The 19,802-nt window shown below is 39.2% G+C and overlaps 3 protein-coding genes across 4 annotated transcripts in view; 2 read left to right on the plus strand and 1 right to left on the minus strand.

The window, feature by feature from the left end:
- Window positions 1-2,082, plus strand: part of LOC136428289 (leucine-rich repeat serine/threonine-protein kinase 1-like) — a 33,808-nt gene extending 31,726 nt beyond the window's left edge. The window contains exons 39-40 of the mRNA XM_066417683.1: window positions 461-621; window positions 735-2,082. Coding sequence (XP_066273780.1) covers window positions 461-621; window positions 735-1,233 — 660 coding nt within the window. The 3' untranslated portion in view covers window positions 1,234-2,082. The remainder of the gene's footprint in view (window positions 1-460; window positions 622-734) is intronic.
- A 2,149-nt stretch (window positions 2,083-4,231) lies between these two features.
- On the plus strand, window positions 4,232-12,049 carry LOC136426955 (cytochrome P450 2J4-like). The gene is made up of 8 exons (XM_066415674.1): window positions 4,232-4,486; window positions 4,724-4,919; window positions 5,335-5,524; window positions 6,376-7,341; window positions 7,523-7,706; window positions 10,142-10,337; window positions 10,894-11,209; window positions 11,387-12,049. The coding sequence occupies exons 2-8, from the start codon at window positions 4,746-4,748 to the stop codon at window positions 11,569-11,571; spliced, it is 2,211 nt and encodes a 736-aa protein (XP_066271771.1). The 5' UTR covers window positions 4,232-4,486; window positions 4,724-4,745; the 3' UTR covers window positions 11,572-12,049.
- A 135-nt stretch (window positions 12,050-12,184) lies between these two features.
- On the minus strand, window positions 12,185-19,802 carry LOC136428295 (uncharacterized). Of its 2 annotated transcripts, none has more exons than XM_066417690.1 (6): window positions 19,741-19,802; window positions 17,701-18,961; window positions 16,020-16,190; window positions 15,169-15,268; window positions 14,631-14,744; window positions 12,185-14,314 (listed from the first exon to the last, which is right to left on the minus strand). In XM_066417690.1, the coding sequence occupies exons 2-6, from the start codon at window positions 18,840-18,842 to the stop codon at window positions 14,069-14,071; spliced, it is 1,773 nt and encodes a 590-aa protein (XP_066273787.1). In that variant the 5' UTR covers window positions 18,843-18,961; window positions 19,741-19,802; the 3' UTR covers window positions 12,185-14,068. The 2 variants fall into 2 exon arrangements, with proteins under 2 accessions (XP_066273787.1, XP_066273788.1); XM_066417691.1 differs by having other exon boundaries at window positions 19,737-19,785.

The raw sequence follows: 19,802 nt of genomic DNA on the forward strand, positions 1-19,802 counted from the left end.
GTTTCCTAATTGAAAAGTAGCTGTTTAATGTTAGACAACTGTTGAAAATATTTCATATGGAGATTCAGACATTTTTTTATCAGTTGTTAAATAGTCAACTGAAGGTAGGCTATAATGCAAATTTTTAGAATTTTTTTTACTACTAGTAGTAAGAAAATGTCTTACCGTATTAAGAAGACACAATTAGTAAATGGTATTCTAGGTATAAGACAGCACAAGACATGATGAATAGGCTAAGGTACTATGCCCAAGATTAAAGTGGGAAGAACTTGTGTCTTACTGCTTCATTTGAATTGAAGACTCAAAATAAATGTACCGTATTTACATTTTGATATACAAGATTGTTTACATTGAACTTGATAGAATATGACACTCATGAGTGGAATGCAAAGCCACGTTTTAGCCACATCATAGTTATAAGCTCGGTATTTCTATATAAACTCTGGTTTTCCCCATTCAGGAGGAATCAGAATGGGAAGAAGTCAAGGAAATTGTTCTTGGTGACAACCCAGAGGAGAGAGTGACATGCATGGCACTGGTCAACAATGATAAGGAGTTGTGGGTGGGATGTGGTGGAACTATTGTCATCATTGGCACAACAACCAAACTCAAGGAACACCGGTAAGTCTGGCTTGTCACCTTCTCATTTTTCGAGCTTTCCTGAGCACATCTCTAGTGGTTGAGTTACTGTATTAGAAATAAATTTCAGTAACCACTGGGTTATTTTCTTTCAGTGTTGAGTTGTTCCATGATTCCGTGATCCAGATAAGGTGTCATGAGAACAGGGTTTGGTGCTTTGAACGTGGATCTGCCAAAGTCCTTGAGCTGGACCCCAGCAGTCACCAACAAGTCAGGGAGCTCTCGTGTGAAGGAGATCAAGTCACAGTCGGGTCCATACTCGTGGTGAAGGACACGCTATGGGTAGGAACAAGCTCTGGTGACGTCCAGGTTTTCAACATCAACCCTGATTCCCCCCACTATGACATTGGACTACTCCTGACAACTTTAAAGACCGAGCCACCAGAGCAGGGATGTGACTTCGGAAGTATCCGGCACATGACAGCTGTGGGAGGGAACAAGGTGGTTTATGCAAGGGACCAGATACGAAATGCTGACGGCCGTATGTGGTATCAAATGGTAACATGGGGAGCTATGGGTACAGACGACATACACAGAGTACAAAGCTTCTGGAACGAGCTTAGGCAGGTAGAGAGAGACAAATTAAAGGAGTGATAACATGGAAGTGCTTCAGCATAATCTAAGGGTTCAATTTTAACAATACATGGTAACCAGGGCACAATTTGTACAAAGGAAATATACATGTACCCGAGTCATTGTACAGATCAACAGTAATACATGTTGTGAATCTGACCAATAAATATGTAGTGCATTTTGTGTGCAATGTGTAAGTGAAACTTTTTCTGACCCATGCACTGCAAGCTTGAGGTTGTACTGTGGTTTTCACCATTAACCGGTATTTATCTTCAGTCTATAAATCAATCAAGCAATCAAGCATTCCATTACCTTAGCATCAGAAGCCAGAACAAGTTGCAAGAGAATCCATTTACATGTACCAGTAAGTGTCACATGAACTATGGACAGCTATCTAACAGCTTTACTTAAGTGCTGTCATGCTATTTATATGCTAAGATTACCATGTCTTTGAGAAGACATACGCATTTGATAGCTAGATACACAATGTACACATTTTACATGTACGTGCACATGGAAAATACACAGTGCTGGTCTGGAAACTCAGTAGATTAGTGAAATGTGCGATATTTGAAGAGTATACATTTACATCCTGTGAAAGTTTAGGACTTGTCATTCAGTTGTCTTATTTTTTTGTGAATCTTAAAAATACTGTGGTAAGTTGAGCAAAAGTAAGATCTATTAATTTGCAGGTGTTTATAATCTTCTGAAAAAACAACAAGACAACATGTTCTAGACAGGGACATTTGAGTTTGCATCACAGTACTGATGACGGTGTTATGTACAAACTTCTGTGACTGTCGCAATTGTTTCAAGTTACTTGTTGTAACTGTATTACCTTTACAATATGTACATGTACATGTGACAAATGGCATTTGTAAATTCACATGTAAATTCAATAAAGTTAACATAAAAAACAAAAGTGTCACATGAAAAAGATTCTCTCACTGTAACATTACAGAATTCAGTAACAGTTATACATCCTTTGAGTCACGGTCAGAATTCTAGACCTCTCGGTGCAGTGTCCAGAACAGAACTGCAGTGCTTCTAGGCACCACTTATCAAATATTTGGTCTCTGTCAAAAATATGTCCTATAGGTTACTTACAGTGTATATAGCCACTACCTTTAGCAAATTTGACATCATGGGTCACATCATTTAGTGAATACAACTGATGAAAAATGGTGTAAACCAAATGATGATGTCTCTCAGATTTACATCTTTTGAGCCATGAATCAAATTCAGCTGTTCAGAATTGGTCAATGCTGTAATAGAATAATGAAATTACTGTAAATCTTACCCAGTATAACTTTTGTAGATGATCATGGTGCAGTTACGTTCCCCCCTTCTTATGTGAGATGGTTCATTCCCAAAAGGTTATGTGCAGTAACCTGGAGCTGATTCCTTACACAACAGGGTGGGGCAGGAACAGAGAGACTCCTAGACTTCTGGTAAACAACTTTCTTCCTTTCTTATAGCACATCTGTCTCCTAGTTATGGCACAGAATATAGTTTTTTTAAGATTTAATGCTATTGTCTGTTGTAACATTAATGTTTCATCTAAGACTGGACACAGAAAGCGTGCATATGTTATACAACTTTATACCAAGAAACATTAACTGTTTGGGAACTGATCATGAATTCAAGCCTTTAGAATGCAAAACAAGTTCTAATTTGCATAATTAATGTACCATTACGCTGGTCTTCATCAAGGTTACGAACGGGTCAAAAATCATGAAAATTAGGGCAACCGTTCTTTTCTTATCCTGTTCCAAAGTCGGGTTTGCGGAAAAAGCTGGCCCTGTCTACCTGGCCTGTCTACCCTGGCTATCTACCCTTTTTGGACCCCAAGGGCATGCATGGGGGTTTTTGCATCTTTTGAATTTTCTTGAGGAAAAACTGGGTCAGTGGCAATTCCAGCTGTGGGTGGGCTGGATCATACTATTGGAGGATAAGGCAAGGAGGTTATATACATTGTGTAACCTCCTTGGATAGGGGCAGTTATGAACAACTCGACCAACACTGGAAGAAAATCTATTAATTGTAAACAAACATCTAAGTTATTCTAAGTATACAATAGAATGCATTAGGGTTGTTAAACTAGACAGAAGGGGTATCAGATACAGGATAAACAAAGAGAACCAAAAGCTAATAGAATGGTTTGCCAGAACAGCAGCCGCTAAAGATTTCGTCAGTATCAGCTACAGTAACCCCCAGGAGTGTCAGACATCTGTTTAGAATTTAGCTGTTGTGACAAACAAAAGTCCTATTGTTGTCTGGCTCATCCTACCAGTTTTCTTTTCTTCCTTGTCTTACTGTCCACTTCAATTGTGTTTAATATTCCATGTGCATTTTATTGTATACGTATACTTGGAACTTTTTTTCCAGTCTAGGTGGATTTTCTTATATAACTTCACCCCAAACCCCCGCCCCAACAAAACACCAATAGGCATTATCTTCCATCCAGCTAACACACATATATCTGGAAATGCATCAACCCAGTTTTCCTTCAAGGATATTCCATTAAAGGCCAAACCCCCTTGCATACCCTTGGGGTCCAAAAAGATAGATAGCCAGGGTAGACAGGCCAGGTAGACAGGGCCAGCTTTTTCCGCAATCCCTCCAAAGTCTGCCACTGACATGCTCTCGGCAGTTCCAAAGGAAGTGGCCAGTGGGCTCAAACTTATGTCACTTCTTTCTGAGCACAAAGGCTAAAAACCACGACCATAGCTTGTCCAGTACACCAGATATCAAAAATGGACGTTTCACTGCGTTGCTATAAAAAGCCGCTAGGGGGCCAGAATTTAATTGTTTTTTCCTTTTACCAACCCCTACCAACATACCAAATATCATCAAGATCCATCCACGACTTCTCGAGTTATGCTGTTTATAGACTAACACAAAGATACACAGAAGCGTTCAACCAGGTTAACCTTGGTGAAGGTAATAAGCATATGGTAGCTTTCCTGAATATTGGCTTGTGACCAAGGGGTACAAACAAGTACCAATGAAAAGTGTCAGTCATCATGATGTAGTGCATATCTAAAATATGTCCCGAATCAAATTCAACTGTTCAGAATTGGTCAATGCTGTAATAGAATAATGAAATTACTGTAAATCTTACCCAGTATAACTTTTATAGATGATCACTGTGCAGTTACGTTCCCCCCTTCTTATGTGAGATGGTTCATTCCTAAAGGTTAACTGCAGTAACCTGGAGCTGATTCCTTACACAACAGGGTGGGGCAGGAACAGAGAGACTCCTAGACTTCTGGTAAACAACTTTCTTTCTTTCTTATAGCACATCTGTTTCCTAGTTATGGCACAGAATATAGTTTTTTAAGATTTAATGCTATTGTCCATAATGTTTGGGAACTGATCATGAATTCCGTCATTTTACAGCAAAGCATGAATGTAGATTATTACTTTTACATACCTATGGTTATTGCAGAAAACAGTATAACGTTACCAGGATGATGCAGTCCTTATTTTAGAAACTAATCTTTTTCAGCTTGACAAAGTTCTGCACCAAGATGTCCGTGCTGTACAGCCTTGCTGCCAGGCTGTTTGCCTACTGTGATGTGCAGACAGCCCTTGTCCTTGTCTCTGTCCTTCTGCTGACCTTCTGGTACCTCAGGCCGAAAAAGAACCTCCCCCCAGGGCCCTGGGGGTGGCCAGTCTTGGGACACATCCCAGCACTTGGCAAGGTCAGTGATTAGCGAGCCATTGGGTGACCTTGTCAACCATTTTGGTTCAATAATGAATATTATTAGCATTACCAACAGTGCAAATAATGGGTTGCCCAGACATCAGCATTCAACCTCTTAGGGTCAAGAACAGAAAAAAGCTTATGCTAATGAGGCTGGCTGACCTTGGTCTAGGCTGTATGCACAATACAGGACTGACGTGAATAGAAAACGAGCGATTGTAGAGCGACAAAACTTTAGTAGCTGTTAGTCCTATGCAGCTTTTAAGCTACATGTCCAAATTTATTTTGCTGCTATCATCACAATATCAATGTCAGTTCTTAAGTTTTTCTACAATTTGTCTGGACGTTAAGAAGATCCAACAGTGAACATCCACTTTCACTTTCTAATGGCTAATCCATCTGTTTCCTATCAGAATCCACACCTTGGGCTGACTGCCATGAGGAAGAGGTATGGAGATGTGATCCACATCAGGATGGGACCAAAGGATGTTGTCGCGCTCTGTGGCTATGAGGCCATTCATGAAGCTTTGGTCAAGAAAGGGGAAGACTTCTCAAGCCGACCATACCTGTATATCTTTGATAAGATGGGTTCATTTGAAAATGGTGAGCTTTTATCAAACAAGTTTTGATTTGGCGATGCACCTTAAATGAGCTCAAATAGATACATGTAGCTTTTCATGGTGATGATAATTTCATAATTGTATAGATTCCAGAAGCATACATTCAATCGTAGGTAGATTGATACTATTTTACAGTATCATTGGAGACATGATAAGTTTGAATTTGATGTTAACATATCTTTTCCATCATTTTACCTATTGCGGGTAGGAGACTGGTAGGAGGGCTGTTGGGTCCGTTCAGTGGAAGAGCTTTGTTATTTATAAGGGATTATCTTGGCCTGTTTCCACATACATGTAGTAGGAAATACTCCTTGTCTAAGCGAAGAATTAGAAATATGGCACAAGGGTTGTGCTATATAGTCAGCTGAGATTGTCAGTAAAGTGTTGTCAATATTGTCAAGTCCGGTGGATTCACTAACTGGGAGTGAGCAGAGTAATTTGTGGACATGACTCACTGTTACATCTTGAAATGAAAAGGTACAGTTCTTAGATGCCATGATGTTATCCACGATCGGTGCTGTAATACATATATCTATGTCGCCTATATCAATGTACAGACAATTGTCCAAGGCTTGTGTAGATAAAACATTCTACATGAATGTTAGCCAAAATTCACTAAATATCCTAAGAGAGAATAATTAAAATGGACATCATGTCATAACGCATAAACATAGCCTGGAATCCAAACCTGTTTTAGCTCCCGAGTCGGAGAGGAGACTCGGGAGCTATGATAGGTTTGGATTCCAGGCTAGCACAAACATACATGTGATGGCCTGTGTTTTAACCAATTTTTTTTCAAATTGCTTTAAAACGATCTTTTCCCATATTCTATAGGACTGGGTTTCCTTCCCTACGGCTCATTCTGGAAGCAGCAACGCAAGTTCACTCTGAGGAGCCTGCGTGATTTTGGGTTTGGGAAACGCAGCTTGGAAGGCAAGATCTTAGAGGAGGCTGAAGGTCTGAAGGAAGAAATCCTACAGACAGCAAACGCACCCTTCAATGCCAGGCCCCTTCTTCAAAATGCTGTCAGCAATGTCATCTGCTCCATTGTCTTTGGTTCACGGTTTGAGTACAGTGACCCAAAATTTCAATACTTGATGGAAAGGATCAATCAGAACTTTGGTGAACAGGAATTGGCTGGACCGGCCAACTTCTTCCCCTGGTTACGACACATCCCGGCAGTCAAGAAGGCTGTAGACAAGGTAGTAAAGAATGCAAAGGATGTAATAGGTACTCTCAGAGAATTTTTGATAGAACACAAGAACACATTTGACCCCTCTAACATTCGTGACTTCATCGACAGCTATCTGCTTGAGATGGATCAAGAGGACGAAGCAGGGAACAGGGAGAGCTTCACTGAGGATCAGCTGAATTATGTGATTTCAGACCTGTTTGTCGCTGGGTCCGAGACCACATCCACCACTCTGTCATGGGCACTGCTGTACATGGTGCTGTACCCCGAGGTACAGCAGAAGGTACAGCAGGAGATTGACAGCGTGGTTGGACGTGACACCGTCCTGTCAATCATTCACCGCAGTCAGCTGCCCTACACAGAGGCTGTCATCACTGAGATCATGCGCATAAAGCCTGTTGCACCATTAGGACTCCCTCGAGCTACATCCAACGATACCAACCTCTTTGGTTACGACATCCCAGAAGGCACCATGGTTTGGCCTGTACTGTGGTCAGTTCTCTACGACCCTGTACACTACCCTGAGCCTGACGTCTTCAAGCCTCACAGGTTTCTGAATGAAAACGGGCAGTTTGTCAAGGATCCAACATTCATTCCTTTCTCCACAGGTAAGACTGACTTCTGCAGGGCCATCTTAGACATCAGTATTTGGATGCCAAAAATTGCTCTTAAGTCATCTGCTTAATGGGAGCCTTGTGTCAAGTGTATTTGGGTAGTTTGTTTTGTTTGTTTGTTTGTTTGTTTGTGCCTTAATTTATGTTTTCATCATTCCCTTATTTTGGCCTGCAGGTCGTCGCATTTGCCTGGGGGAGAATTTGGCCAAGATGGAGCTATCCCTGTTCTTTGCCCACCTGCTGCAGCACTTCACTTTCAAACTGCCAGAAGGAGCCGCTAAGCCAACAACAGTGGGAATAATGGGAATTATCACCTACAGCCCGGTGTCTTATGAACTGTGTGCCATTCCGAGAGAATAATTACAATCACCTCAGCATTATTATGCCAACCTGAGGTGAATTACCTCGCTCAGTATTAATATTTGACCAACATTTAGTTTTCTAATCTGTAACACTGCACTGCCTGACTATTATATATGGCCAATTCACCTGTATGTGAAACCATCTTACACCAAAAGATATATAAAGAGACTAATAACATAACCTATGATATAAACTACTATTATATATAACGTTAGAATATTCTATGGGTAAAAACATGATAACATTGTAATACTCTGTATGTTTGATAAACCTTCCTTCTGATTGTCACTTGTAACTTCTAAACTAGTGTTAATGACTAGATACTATTGACGAATATTTCTTTATATCATTGGCATCCAAAACAGTATTTCAAAACAAGGCTTCTTGTGAACTGATACTGAATACGTACATGGCAACCTGTTCAACTGTTAAGTAAGTAAATTGTTCAGGATAAGAGTCCAGGATGCCAGAAAATAAAACAGAAAGACATGTTACTGAGTGTGATCAAGTTTATTGTAAATTCTTATAATAAGTATTAAAGCTAGACTAAATGTTAGGTTTTAGTCCACGTATATTTGAATAACCACCATGTTGTTAGACATTGTAAAGTCTGTCTTATTTTGAGTCACTTTTTTGTGAAGTATTAAGTGTATGGTTTTGATGTCGTAGCACAAGTTTTTTTTGCAGGATCTAGTGATTTTGGATTAGGCTTTTGGTTTTGTTGAGGGTATTTTTTAAATGATGGCTATGTAGATATTTCATTGTACCATAATGAATTATTAAATTTTCTTTCAGATCAAATTCACTTCTTGAAAAGAAAATCAAAAGTCAATCTTTTTGAAAACATTTTCTTGCAGCCCTGTAAACTCTTATGGACAGAATCAACCAGAAAAAGAATGGGTTTGATGTTTATATCTGTGTCTATACATGTACTGTAGTAGTACATGTCATTATGTATTCCTATTGCACATATCAGTGTCATAAAAATATTTGTATCTTTTCCTAATTTTTGTTTTCTACAGTTACAGGACCTGGTGCATTTAGTGATAATCATTTATTTAACTATATCTTAATACATGTTTATCACAGTCTATATTATAGTCTCTTTTTTGCATTCTTATGATTAATTATAGTACAGATTAGAGTGGTAAGGTGCACTTCAGATCCTTGTGTTTAAAATATATTATGAATATACAAGCAACATATCAAGGAAAGGCAAGAACAGCAAACAACAAACAAATCCAGAGAAACGTCAAACATAGTGGGTGAAAACACAGCAATGTCAAGAAATATATTCTGTTAGCAAACCAAAACACTACATTCACGTTGCTTTGCGATGATTCCCACCCCACGCGCATCGATCATAATCAACATGCCAACTTCAAAGGATTACTTTGCAACACTTACGTTGCGCTGTCTTATCATGTGCAAGCCGGCCACGAACCCTATCAAACACTCATCCGACTCATCCGATATAAAGGAGGTTACTGACAGAGAATCTCCTTCCGAGTTGCGTGTACATTCATGAAGTCTTCAAAAACCTTTAAAACTCTAAATCAATAGATTTAGAAATCTGTAGTATTTTTGAACACCAAAGATGCTCAGCAGTGCTCAGCTCCAACTTTAAACATTAGAATAGCATGCATTTTTGCTACCATTTATATCATCAAGTAGGCAACATACATATGCACATCAATCAATCATCGTCACATGTCTCTTCAAGTTGTTTGTGCAACAATGTCATCAACACAAACTGTTACGAGCTAGGGAGAAAATCTGGCAACCAAGTCTCCACCTGATACAAATAGATTTGGAATTTTCCTCAAAATGAAATCCAGGTGCAATGGAAATACAACCTGGGTTAAAACTAAAATGTAACATACTTAAGACCTCATACCAATAATGCAACATGAAAATCAAGTTTTCCCCTCTTCAGTACTAACATGGTTCATTCCAAAAGCCTACCTGCGTGCAGTGACCTTAACCATGACCTTACAAACACAGGTGGGGTTGCCAGGTACAGGGACGGAGGGGCTCTTTAGTGTGGTAAACAAGTTTCTTTCTAACTTTTAGCGCACTACTTTTCAGGATTTGATTTAGATCAGGACAGAAACACCATGTACAATTTATTATTACACTTGCAAGTTGAGTGCCTTCAATTTAGTTTAAGGTTACATGTCAGAAACATGAATCAGTACAGTCTTGTGTGTTGCTTCAATCGCACAAAAGTTTGACCTCTATTCTGAAGCCGTGAAGGTCACAGAAAGTTCTATACCTCAACAAACAGGACCTGTTTGGGGATTGAATAACAATGCACCTGAAGCACGAAATGTTAACCTAAAGACTCTATTGTTATATCATGATAATGTTGAAAAAAAAAGCACACCAGATGCAGATCTAAATCATAAATGTATAAATTGATCTTTTTCAGCTTGACAAAGTTGTGCACCAAGATGTCCGTGCTGTACAGCCTTGCTGCCAGGCTGTTTGCCTACTGTGATGTGCAGACAGCCCTTGTGCTTGTCTCTGTCCTTCTGCTGACCTTCTGGTACCTCAAGCCAAGGAAGAACCTCCCCCCAGGGCCCTGGGGATGGCCAGTCTTGGGACACATCCCAGCACTTGGCAAGGTCAGTGCCTGGGATTAGTAACTCACCAGCGACCTAATATCAACTTTTTTTGTTTTTTTCAATTTATGGACATTACAAATATAAGTGACCTAAAAGGCATAATGTATAAGTGACTCAATGGAATATGGCTTCGCTAAGCAAAATATAAAATCTGTACTTAAAGTGCCAACTAGTACTAGTACTAAGAGAGAGTCTTGAGGATTAATTTCCAAGTTATAGATCTATGCACTTCACCAAATATGTCAAAATCTATTTTGGCTGCCAACATATTATATGTTGTTACATAAATGTTCTATATCACACACTACAATTTTTACATTCATTCATTCTTACTAACTGAAGGCATTAAAGATCATTGTTTACTTTCTAAAACATCTATCTGAATGCAACCACTGAAAAGTCCCCTTTTTTTCTAGTATCCACACCTTGGGCTAATGGCCATAAGGGAGAAGTATGGAGATGTGTTCCACATCTAGTCTCCAAGCAGACCTACGGGTTGGCAAAGACCGTACCCAACAGGCAGAAGGAGTTTCTATAGCCAACCCAAGTCTCATAGCCAAAGCCAAACGTGGTTGGACGTGGCAACATCCTGTCCATCACACATCGCAGTCAGCTGCCCTACACAGAAGCTGTCATCTCTGAGATCATGCGTATCAGTCCCATTTCACCTTTGGGACTCTCTCGCGCCACATCCAACGATGCCAATCTCTTTGGTTACGACATCCCAGAAGGCACCATGGTTTGGCCTGTGCTATGGTCAGTTCTCCACGACCCTGTACACTACCCTGAGCCTGACGTCTTCAGGCCACACAGGTTTCTAAATGAAAATGGGCAGTTTGTCAAGGATCCAACATTCATTCCTTTCTCCACAGGTAAGACTGACTTCTGCAGGGCCATCTTAGACATCAGTATTTGGATGCCAAAAATTGCTCTTAAGTCATCTGCTTAATGGGAGCCTTGTGTCAAGTGTATTTGGGTAGTTTGTTTTGTTTGTTTGTTTGCTTGTGCCTTTATTTATGTTTTCATCATTCCCTTATTTTGGCCTGCAGGTCGTCGCATTTGCCTGGGGGAAAATTTGGCCAAGATGGAGCTGTTCCTGTTCTTTGCCCACCTGCTGCAGCACTTCACTTTCAAACTGCCAGAGGGAGCCGCTGAGCCAACAACAGTGGGAATAATGGGAATTCTCCCCTACAGCCCGGTGTCTTATGAGCTGTGTGCCATTCCGAGAGAATAATTACAATAACCTCAGCAACCTAAACCAAGTGAATCACCTTGCTTTCCTAATCTGTAACACTGCACTGCTTGATTATCTATAACGTTATATGGCCAGTTCACCTGTATGTGAAGCCATCTTACACCAAAAGATATAAAGAGACTAATAATAACATAACCTATAACATAAACTATTATAGAATATTCTATGGGTAAAAACATGATGACATTGTAATACTCTGTATGTTTGGAAAACCTTCCTGTTGATTGTCACTACTTCTAAACCAGTGTAAATAACTAGCTACCATTGACAAAAATTTATTTACATCATTGGCATCAAAACAGTATTTCAAAATTAAAGGCTTATTGTGAACTGATACTGAATACTAGCCTCCTTTGCAGACTCCTTCCGGCTGTTTTCTTTTTCAAGTTACAGTTTTACCATTACATTTTCTTTTCTTGTTGCTGGCCGGGAAGGAACAAGAAAAAAAAAAGTAATAGTAAAAAAGAAAACAGCTGGAGGGAGTCTGCAACGGAGGCTAACTAAATACATGCATAGCAACCTGTTCAACTGATAAGTAAATTGTTCAGGACAAGAGTACAAGGATGCCAGAGAATAACACAGAAAGACATGCTACTGAGTGTGATCAAGTTTATTGTGAAGTAAAGTATTAAAGCTAGACTGAGTGTTAGGTTTTTGTCCACAATGTAATCATATATTTGAATAACCACCATGTTGTTAGGCATTGTAAAGTCTGTCTTATTTTAAGTCACTTTTTTGTGAGGAATTTAGTGTATGATTTTGATGTCGTAGCACAAGTTTGTTTTGTAGGATTTTGGATTAGGGTTTTGGTTTTGTTGAGGGTATTTTTGTACTTTCATTTATCATTTTTTTGAATGATGGCTATGTTACATTTTCTTTCAAATCAAATTAACTTCTTTAAAAGATTTACAAATGTATGAAAATCAAAAGTCAGTCTTTTTGAAAACATTTTCTTGCAGCCCTGGAAACTCTTTTTAGAGAATCAAACAGAAAAAGAATGGCTTTCATCTTATACAAAGATGAAAAATAACAGAAAGTAAAACTGCCTACAATGCCCAAGCACATGAATTAGTTTCTGTCTTCTGTGTCTGTACTGTAGTAGTACATGACATCATAAAGTCCTATTGCACATATTAGTGTCATAAAAATATTTGTATCTTTTCCTAATATTTGTTTTCTACAGTTATAGGTGCATTTCGTGATAATCATTCATTTAACTATATCTTAATACATGTTTATCACAGTCTATACTGTAGTCTCTTTTTTATAATTTGCAATTTTATGATTAATCATAGTACAGGTAAGGTGCACTTCAGATCTTTGTCTTCAAAATATATTATAAGTATACAAAGAACGCAACAAAGAAAGGCAAGAACAGCAAACAACCATTAAATCCAGAGCAAGGTCAAACATAGCAAGTGAAAACACAACGTCATAAAATAGATTCTTTCAGCAAGCAATAAAATACAAGCAGGTTCTGTACCCACCAAGCTAAAAACTTCTCCCTGCTGCCTAAACAATACATCTTCCAAAAGGTCAACTCAGCAGGTACAAGGTTAAAAGTATATAACACGCTGCCATAAATGCTCAGATACTAAAGTATACACTGATTACGATTTCAAATCAGATATTGCAGAACAATTACAAAGTCATGATTCTCATCTTTACTGTTAACGATAACTGTTCTCATCTAGAAATCTTTAAAACTCTAATTAAATACATTTAGAAGTCTGCAGTATTTTTGAACACCAAAAGTGCTCAGCTCCAACTTTAAACATTAGAATTGCATGCATTTTTGCTACCATTTATACACATGTAACATCATCAAGTAGGCAACCTGCATGTACATGTGCACATCAATCAATCATCGTCGCATGTCTGTTCAAGTTGTTTGTGCAACAATTTTATCAAGACAAAGTGTAAGGGTGAAAATCTGGCATCCAAGTCTCCACCTGATACAGGTCTTGTCATGAACCACACAGCTGTCAAAAAGCATTCTTCTGTGCTACAAATGTACACAGATTTCCCCCTGGCCTAAGTTTCCACTTTTGCAGGTGTGGTCTCTAACCAGCTGTCAGCCAATCAGAGAATCGCCTAAGTGTTTTCTTTGGGTAATCAAAGCCAATTCTCTTATTGGCTGACAGCTGGTATAGAGGCCACGCCTACAAAAGTGGAAACCTCAGCAGAGTCTCTCTAAGGTATCTTGTAAAGGCTGCAGGCAAGACGCTGTGTTGGAGAATGTAAAAAGGCAAACTTGGCCAGGCCTCTGCTCCATCCAGTTGGAGTGGGTTAAAGTTGCCATGCCTTGGACCTGGTATATAATCGGTCATTCCATCCCTGCTCAGCACAGACAGGAATTTTTATTTCCTTGTGCCTTTGTTGCTCTATAGAGTTAGCTTTGTTTCGTCGAACCGAAAGGACAGGATATAATTTATAATATTGAGCTGGAAAGAGCCTTGTGTTGGACTTCCCATCTTCAGCTTGTGAGGAGATGCGCAGGGATGGCCTTACTGGTGGACTTGAGAGAGGCTCTGCTGGGGGATCTGTTGACGTGTTTCTGGGAGGCTCTGCTGGGGGATCTGTGGACATGTTTTCGGGAGAACAGTTCCTCGCTGTCCTGCAGTATGAAGTCATGGATGAGTTGGTTGACCTTGTCCGGACATTCCATCATCACCATGTGGCTCACATCTTCTATCACCTCCAGATGACAGTAAGGTAGGGCCTGCAATACAGGAAGGGTAGTCATCAGTGCCATGTTGGCTTGTGTATACAATAACTATGATTCCAACTGTATCTTATCCTAAGAAGACTTAACAGTTTGTAAATGTATAATTTCTTACCTAGTTCAAACAGTAACTATTCAACAGCAATTACACCTACCAAAACATCTCTGAAGTCTTTATAAGCAAAAGGAAACTTAAAGTTTACCCTAATTCTGGTTTTAAAAAAAAGGACAATAGATGTACATTTCACTCCTGTTTGACATATACATGTAGCTAGAACCACTGTAAGTTGCTAAAGACAACATGACCCCTGACCTCTTCCATCCCGTATTCATCCTGCAGGGGTACCAAGCCGTCCTGCCTCCCGTGGATCAGTAACGTGGGGACCTCGATCTCTGTATGGTAACCCTCATCACCCTCATGCCAGACCTAGGATGGACAGAGGGAATGCTCATTAAAATCAACATCTGTGTATCTAGTACAACTGCCCTTAAGTGCTGACATGGAAACTTTACATAAAGAAACATTACAAAGATTACATGTAACAAATTTCATCAAAATCAAATCAGCATGTCTCAACTAGTTTCAAACAATAAAGAAGTACATATGATTTTAAGCACAGCGCCACAAGTGTCAGAAGTGCCTCATCTTGATTCTTAGCTGTGGTAGAAGACAGAAATACAGCTATGAGGAAAATGTATAGAATCTATTAGTTCTAATATAAACGAACCATTTTTTCCAGATCGTTGTAACATTTCAGTGCAAGCTATGTGTGCCTGAGCATAATGCACATCATACACGAGCCAGTCATTTAGAGTATGATTTGAAAAGATGGATAAAATGTTAGCCATACCTGTCCCACCATTGTTCCCCTCAGCACATGAGCAGGCACATTGAATGACTTGTACATGTCTTCTACAGTGGAGAGCTGACCTTGTGTGCTGAAGGCCCTCCTACAATACAGACACACATATATATATAAGACCATTCCCTCAGACAACAGCACATACTGTAAAATTAATGCAAAAATGTTTGCGGGGATTAAATTTCGCGGTAGGGAAAAATGGAGTGTTAGCAGTGGTTTTGAGTTCACGTTTGAAACAATAGTGACTTTGGTACAACAGTCACACAATGGAACAGCTTTTCGCGGTAGTTTTATGTTTGTGGTAAAGAGTTCACTGTGAAAACCGCAAACATTACATCACTGCTAACATTTCTGCATTTGCAGTAGTCTATATGTATTGCTTTGTCCTACTTCATCTAACACAAAAAGTCTGGAAAGTTGAGTTTCCTCAAACACATCTTTATCAATTGTATTGTACAATTAGCATACTTATTACCCTTTACAATGATACCCCATTTGTTAGGATCATACATACACTTTCACGGCACCAGGACTATGTGAGTGGGTTGTAAAACCAACTTGAAGGTTTTTCAGGCCTCATTTAAACCAGTTATGATATTGTCCTTGTTGAATGCCAACACATGGAAGACACAGCAAACAGAGCACTTTGAACATAGGAACTTAAGAAAGGGCTACAACAGGGAGAAGAAAAACAGAGACTTGCTTCAGAACTGAGACATTTAAAGAGTAAAAACAAATGTAAATAATTACTTTGGAAAAGAATTGACACTAAGTCATGCATGGTCCTACGAGAGTTATAAATGCCAGTAAAATCAATCAATGAACGAACAAAACTATACCTGAGGAAACACTTGACCAGCATGGGGCTGATGCAGTCCAGCAGACAGACAGGGAGGCAGAAGATGTGACAAGGCTGTGGCTCCAGGGGAGACGGGGCGCCCCCGCTCACCATGACCAGTCTGCTCAACCGCAGCCCCTGCTCGTGTGCCAGTAGGGTACAGAACGTGCACCTGGGAAAGGTCAATGTCCTGGGGTTAGTCTCATGTAAGATGTCTGCAATAGAACTACAAAAAATATAAATTCTTGGTTCTCAAGTTACTACTGTATTTTTAAAATCAAAATAAATACACAAAAGTCACGTAATAAAAAAATGAAAAGCCCTGGACCTTATCTTCCTAATTATTAGTTTTCTTTAATGATTATCAATTGCAAGTTTCAAAACTTCTGTGTTTGAAATGATAACCAGCCCAGTACGTCGAGATTGTAGCTTCTAATCCTATGGTAGCGTTCGGGTTAATCGCAGGATGATCTAAGCTTTAAATGTATTTCTATTTCACCCATCCACTATCCGTCCATCAATTTTCTGCAAAAAATCGAGCACCAAAATAAAAGGCATATTACAGACCTGCAGGTAATATCAATAATCCATAATAGAAAAAGCTGACAGAATAAAACAAGCTGACAGTATAAGATTTAGAAAATTTACAGTAACTATATTGATATATATTTCATCTTAAATACACATGATGTATAATCTTCATCAATTATTTAAGATAATTGATTTCTGCATCATTCTATACAATGAATAGAGTCTAAATAGCAACACAGACATTTCAAACCTTTTAAGCCTTTAAGGTCCCGTCAATTATAGAAATTATAGTAAATTTTACAGTATTTGATTGACAACAATATTTAAGTATACACTTCATTGCACTCAGCAAAGTAATCAGCTCTGAGTGCTGCCGTTACAATATTGGCTTTTGTAACCTTGATCATCTTGCAGGGATCAAAATACCATGCTACAATCTACAATTTTAAAAAAAAATGTCCAGTGCAGGTAAGAACAAAAGCAACTTACAATTTGAACTAAAAGATTTGAGTTTATTATTATTCCAAATCAGACATTTGTCAAGTAGCAGTTGCAGTAACTAAACTGAAGTTACTAGCAGCTATAGCTAGCATAGCAAACTTAAGGCTAAGCTACCAAATGCTTGCAAAGATCTAGACAATGTAGTTTACAATTCTTGTTGTGTTGTTCTATTACAGAATGCAATTTGACAAAATGTAAAACTGCTTTTGGTAATTGTCATAGTCTCTACTTTATCCAAATCACAGGTAAGATTCTTTGACAACTTGCATTATAGTAGGCAACAGAAAATGGATTTTGATCCCTTTGCAGATATAGATTTTGACATATTCTATTGATAAAACCTTAGCTGCCGTCTACCATGCAATATGTGCTTATTGTAATTTCTACAATGATGGCTTAAAAAGATTGATTGGATGTCTAGCTATGCATTTATATTGGACTTAATCAACTTAATTTATGATCAAGCAAAACATCTGCCTGTTCTTTTCATTCTTTTTATAAATTACGCAAAATAGCCTACTGTACAGTTACAACATGGGGGTGTCTGTGGGTGAAAAACACTATGAATAGTTGCCTAGGACAATTATTCAGTCCTCCTATTCAGCCATTTATCTATTCACATGGTGACAGATTGCTATTCAGATACTTACCCATATGAATGGCCAATCACCACATTCCTTTTCCCGCTGTAGCATTCAAAGATGGCTGTCATGTCCCTGGCAAGCTCTCTGAAGTGGTAAGCAGACCCCATCTCTGGTGCAGAGCTTTGTCCATGTCCCAGTAAGTCTGGTGCAACAATTTGATAGCCTTTAGCAGCAAAGTAGTTAATCTGAGCCATCCAAACCTCGTACGACCCACCCACCCCGTGTAGGAAGAAAAGAACTGTATCCGACGGGGGTACATCATCTTCAGACAGCCATGGCAAGTCTCTCCCCTTGTACAGTTGGTGGTTTTGAACGGTTCGAGTTTTGTCGTAAAAAGTCTCCAGCTTACATTTGTCCTTCACAATTCCTGAGTCATTGACATTGCTGTTACTATGGTTAATGTTGTGCGTCTTAGTGCTAGATGGTAAGTCCAGGTTCTTTTCTGGTGGATTTAACTTGTCAGTGCCACTTGCTGCCTGAAGTGAAAGAGATTTAGAGGATCCTGTGGTGCAGATGACTTGGCTGGACTCTCCAGATTCATTATTTATGTTGTGACTTAAATTCATAGATTTTTTACCATGATCATCTAATTCAAACTGGCTAGCTGTATGTAGATTGCTTGATGAAGTGCGGTCTTCTTTACTTCTGCCTTTGTTGTCTTTCGGTTCATCATCGACTTTCTCAAGTGTTTGATACTCCTTTGCATTTTTGCAATCATCTGTGAAATCATCTTTCTTGTCTGTGCTTTCTATTGAGTCTTCTGTTTTTGCCAGAGGAGCTCTCTCTTGATGAGAACTGTCATATTCAGTTTTGCCTGGAGCTGTATTTACTTCTGACTCCTTCCGACTGATGAAGGCCTCTGTGGTGTTTATTCCAACTTCAACCTTTTTACCGGGGATTACCATGAGAGTGTTATCACCTTTTACAGTCAAGCAACCGACACTTTGATCCTGTCTTTCATCACCGTTTGAGCTCCTGTGATCACCGCCACCTGCCGCTGTAATGTGCAGGATTTTCAGCCATCGCCCGGGGCGGATCTCCACAAGCTCCTTCTTCTGAAGCGGGCGGATCCGGTTCCTCCATGGAGGCCGTGCGGAGTGAGGCTGGGTGGTGTGGACCTCGGTGGAGCACAGGTCCTCCCCAGACATTGCTGTCTATCAGGGAGGGGGCTGGAACAGTGGCTATCTCGTCATAATGATCTTAGGCCGGCACTTTTAAAGATGGTGGTTTAACTCATCAACCGTTGTGCAGAGCAATAGGTGCAGAGCTGTAGATTAAACAGAAATACTGTTACCCCTTGATTAATGTTTAATCATGATACTGTAAATACATTTAAGTTCACAGTGGTTTAATGTTCATGATTTTCGCAGTAACCTCTCCACCACAAGAATGCTTGTGTGTCTTCTGCCCACCTATCCCTTGTTTCAACCGCTAACTAAAAATCCCTGACAACACTCCATTTTCTCCCTACCACAAAATCAAATTACCACGAACTTAACATGCATTTACAGTAAATGACATCTGTCCTGTAATTTGTTTTGCTATGATAATTTGTCATTATTCCAGCGGAAAAAAAGATGTTGAGATAGTATTACTGATGCCTCATAAAAGAAATTTAAAAATAGCTTTGGAAATCGACAACAAGTTATTGATTGATAATTCATTAGAATAATTTTTTGACAATTACAATTTTTTGCATGAAAAAAAGGGAATAATCGTAATTTTCCGTTACACAAACTTGACAACACAGTGCGTATAAAATATGGATCCATAACATTACTTTGGCTACTTTTCAATAATTTTGTTACTGCTACCAAATATCATAGAACAGTAACTACAGTGCACGGGTAACGTTATTTATGATAGCTATTAAAGATTTGGGACCTTGAATTGTTGCTCGAACGCCAAGCTCAAAATAATACACTCAACCGCTGACTTTAACAGCCAAATGAACTAACAGTGGTTAGATCGTTACAAAAAGACCTATTGGAAGACGACGATCACGCGAAAAGCTATTCAAAGCTAGCAAAATCATAACACACCTACCTTCCATTGCATCCGACCGGCTGTTGCTGCAGTCGAACCGCAGAGCACATCAACAAATACTG

The sequence above is a fragment of the Branchiostoma lanceolatum genome, chromosome 2, assembly GCF_035083965.1.
Source record: "Branchiostoma lanceolatum isolate klBraLanc5 chromosome 2, klBraLanc5.hap2, whole genome shotgun sequence".
Taxonomy (NCBI): Eukaryota; Metazoa; Chordata; class Leptocardii; order Amphioxiformes; family Branchiostomatidae; genus Branchiostoma; species Branchiostoma lanceolatum.

Bases quoted from the DNA above. Each gene is read 5' to 3' on its own strand.
- LOC136426955 (XM_066415674.1), top strand. From the start codon at position 4,746: ATGTCCGTGCTGTACAGCCTTGCTGCCAGGCTGTTTGCCTACTGTGAT. The intron at 4,920-5,334 runs GTCAGTGATTAG...GTTTCCTATCAG, and splicing joins ACATCCCAGCACTTGGCAAG to AATCCACACCTTGGGCTGAC. The intron at 10,338-10,893 runs GTCAGTGCCTGG...CAAGTCTCATAG, and splicing joins ACATCCCAGCACTTGGCAAG to CCAAAGCCAAACGTGGTTGG.
- LOC136428295 (XM_066417690.1), bottom strand. From the start codon at position 18,842: ATGTCTGGGGAGGACCTGTGCTCCACCGAGGTCCACACCACCCAGCCT. The intron at 15,269-16,019 runs GTATAGTTTTGT...TCTGTATTGTAG, and splicing joins CTGGTCAAGTGTTTCCTCAG to GAGGGCCTTCAGCACACAAG. The intron at 14,745-15,168 runs GTATGGCTAACA...TGTCCATCCTAG, and splicing joins GGGGAACAATGGTGGGACAG to GTCTGGCATGAGGGTGATGA.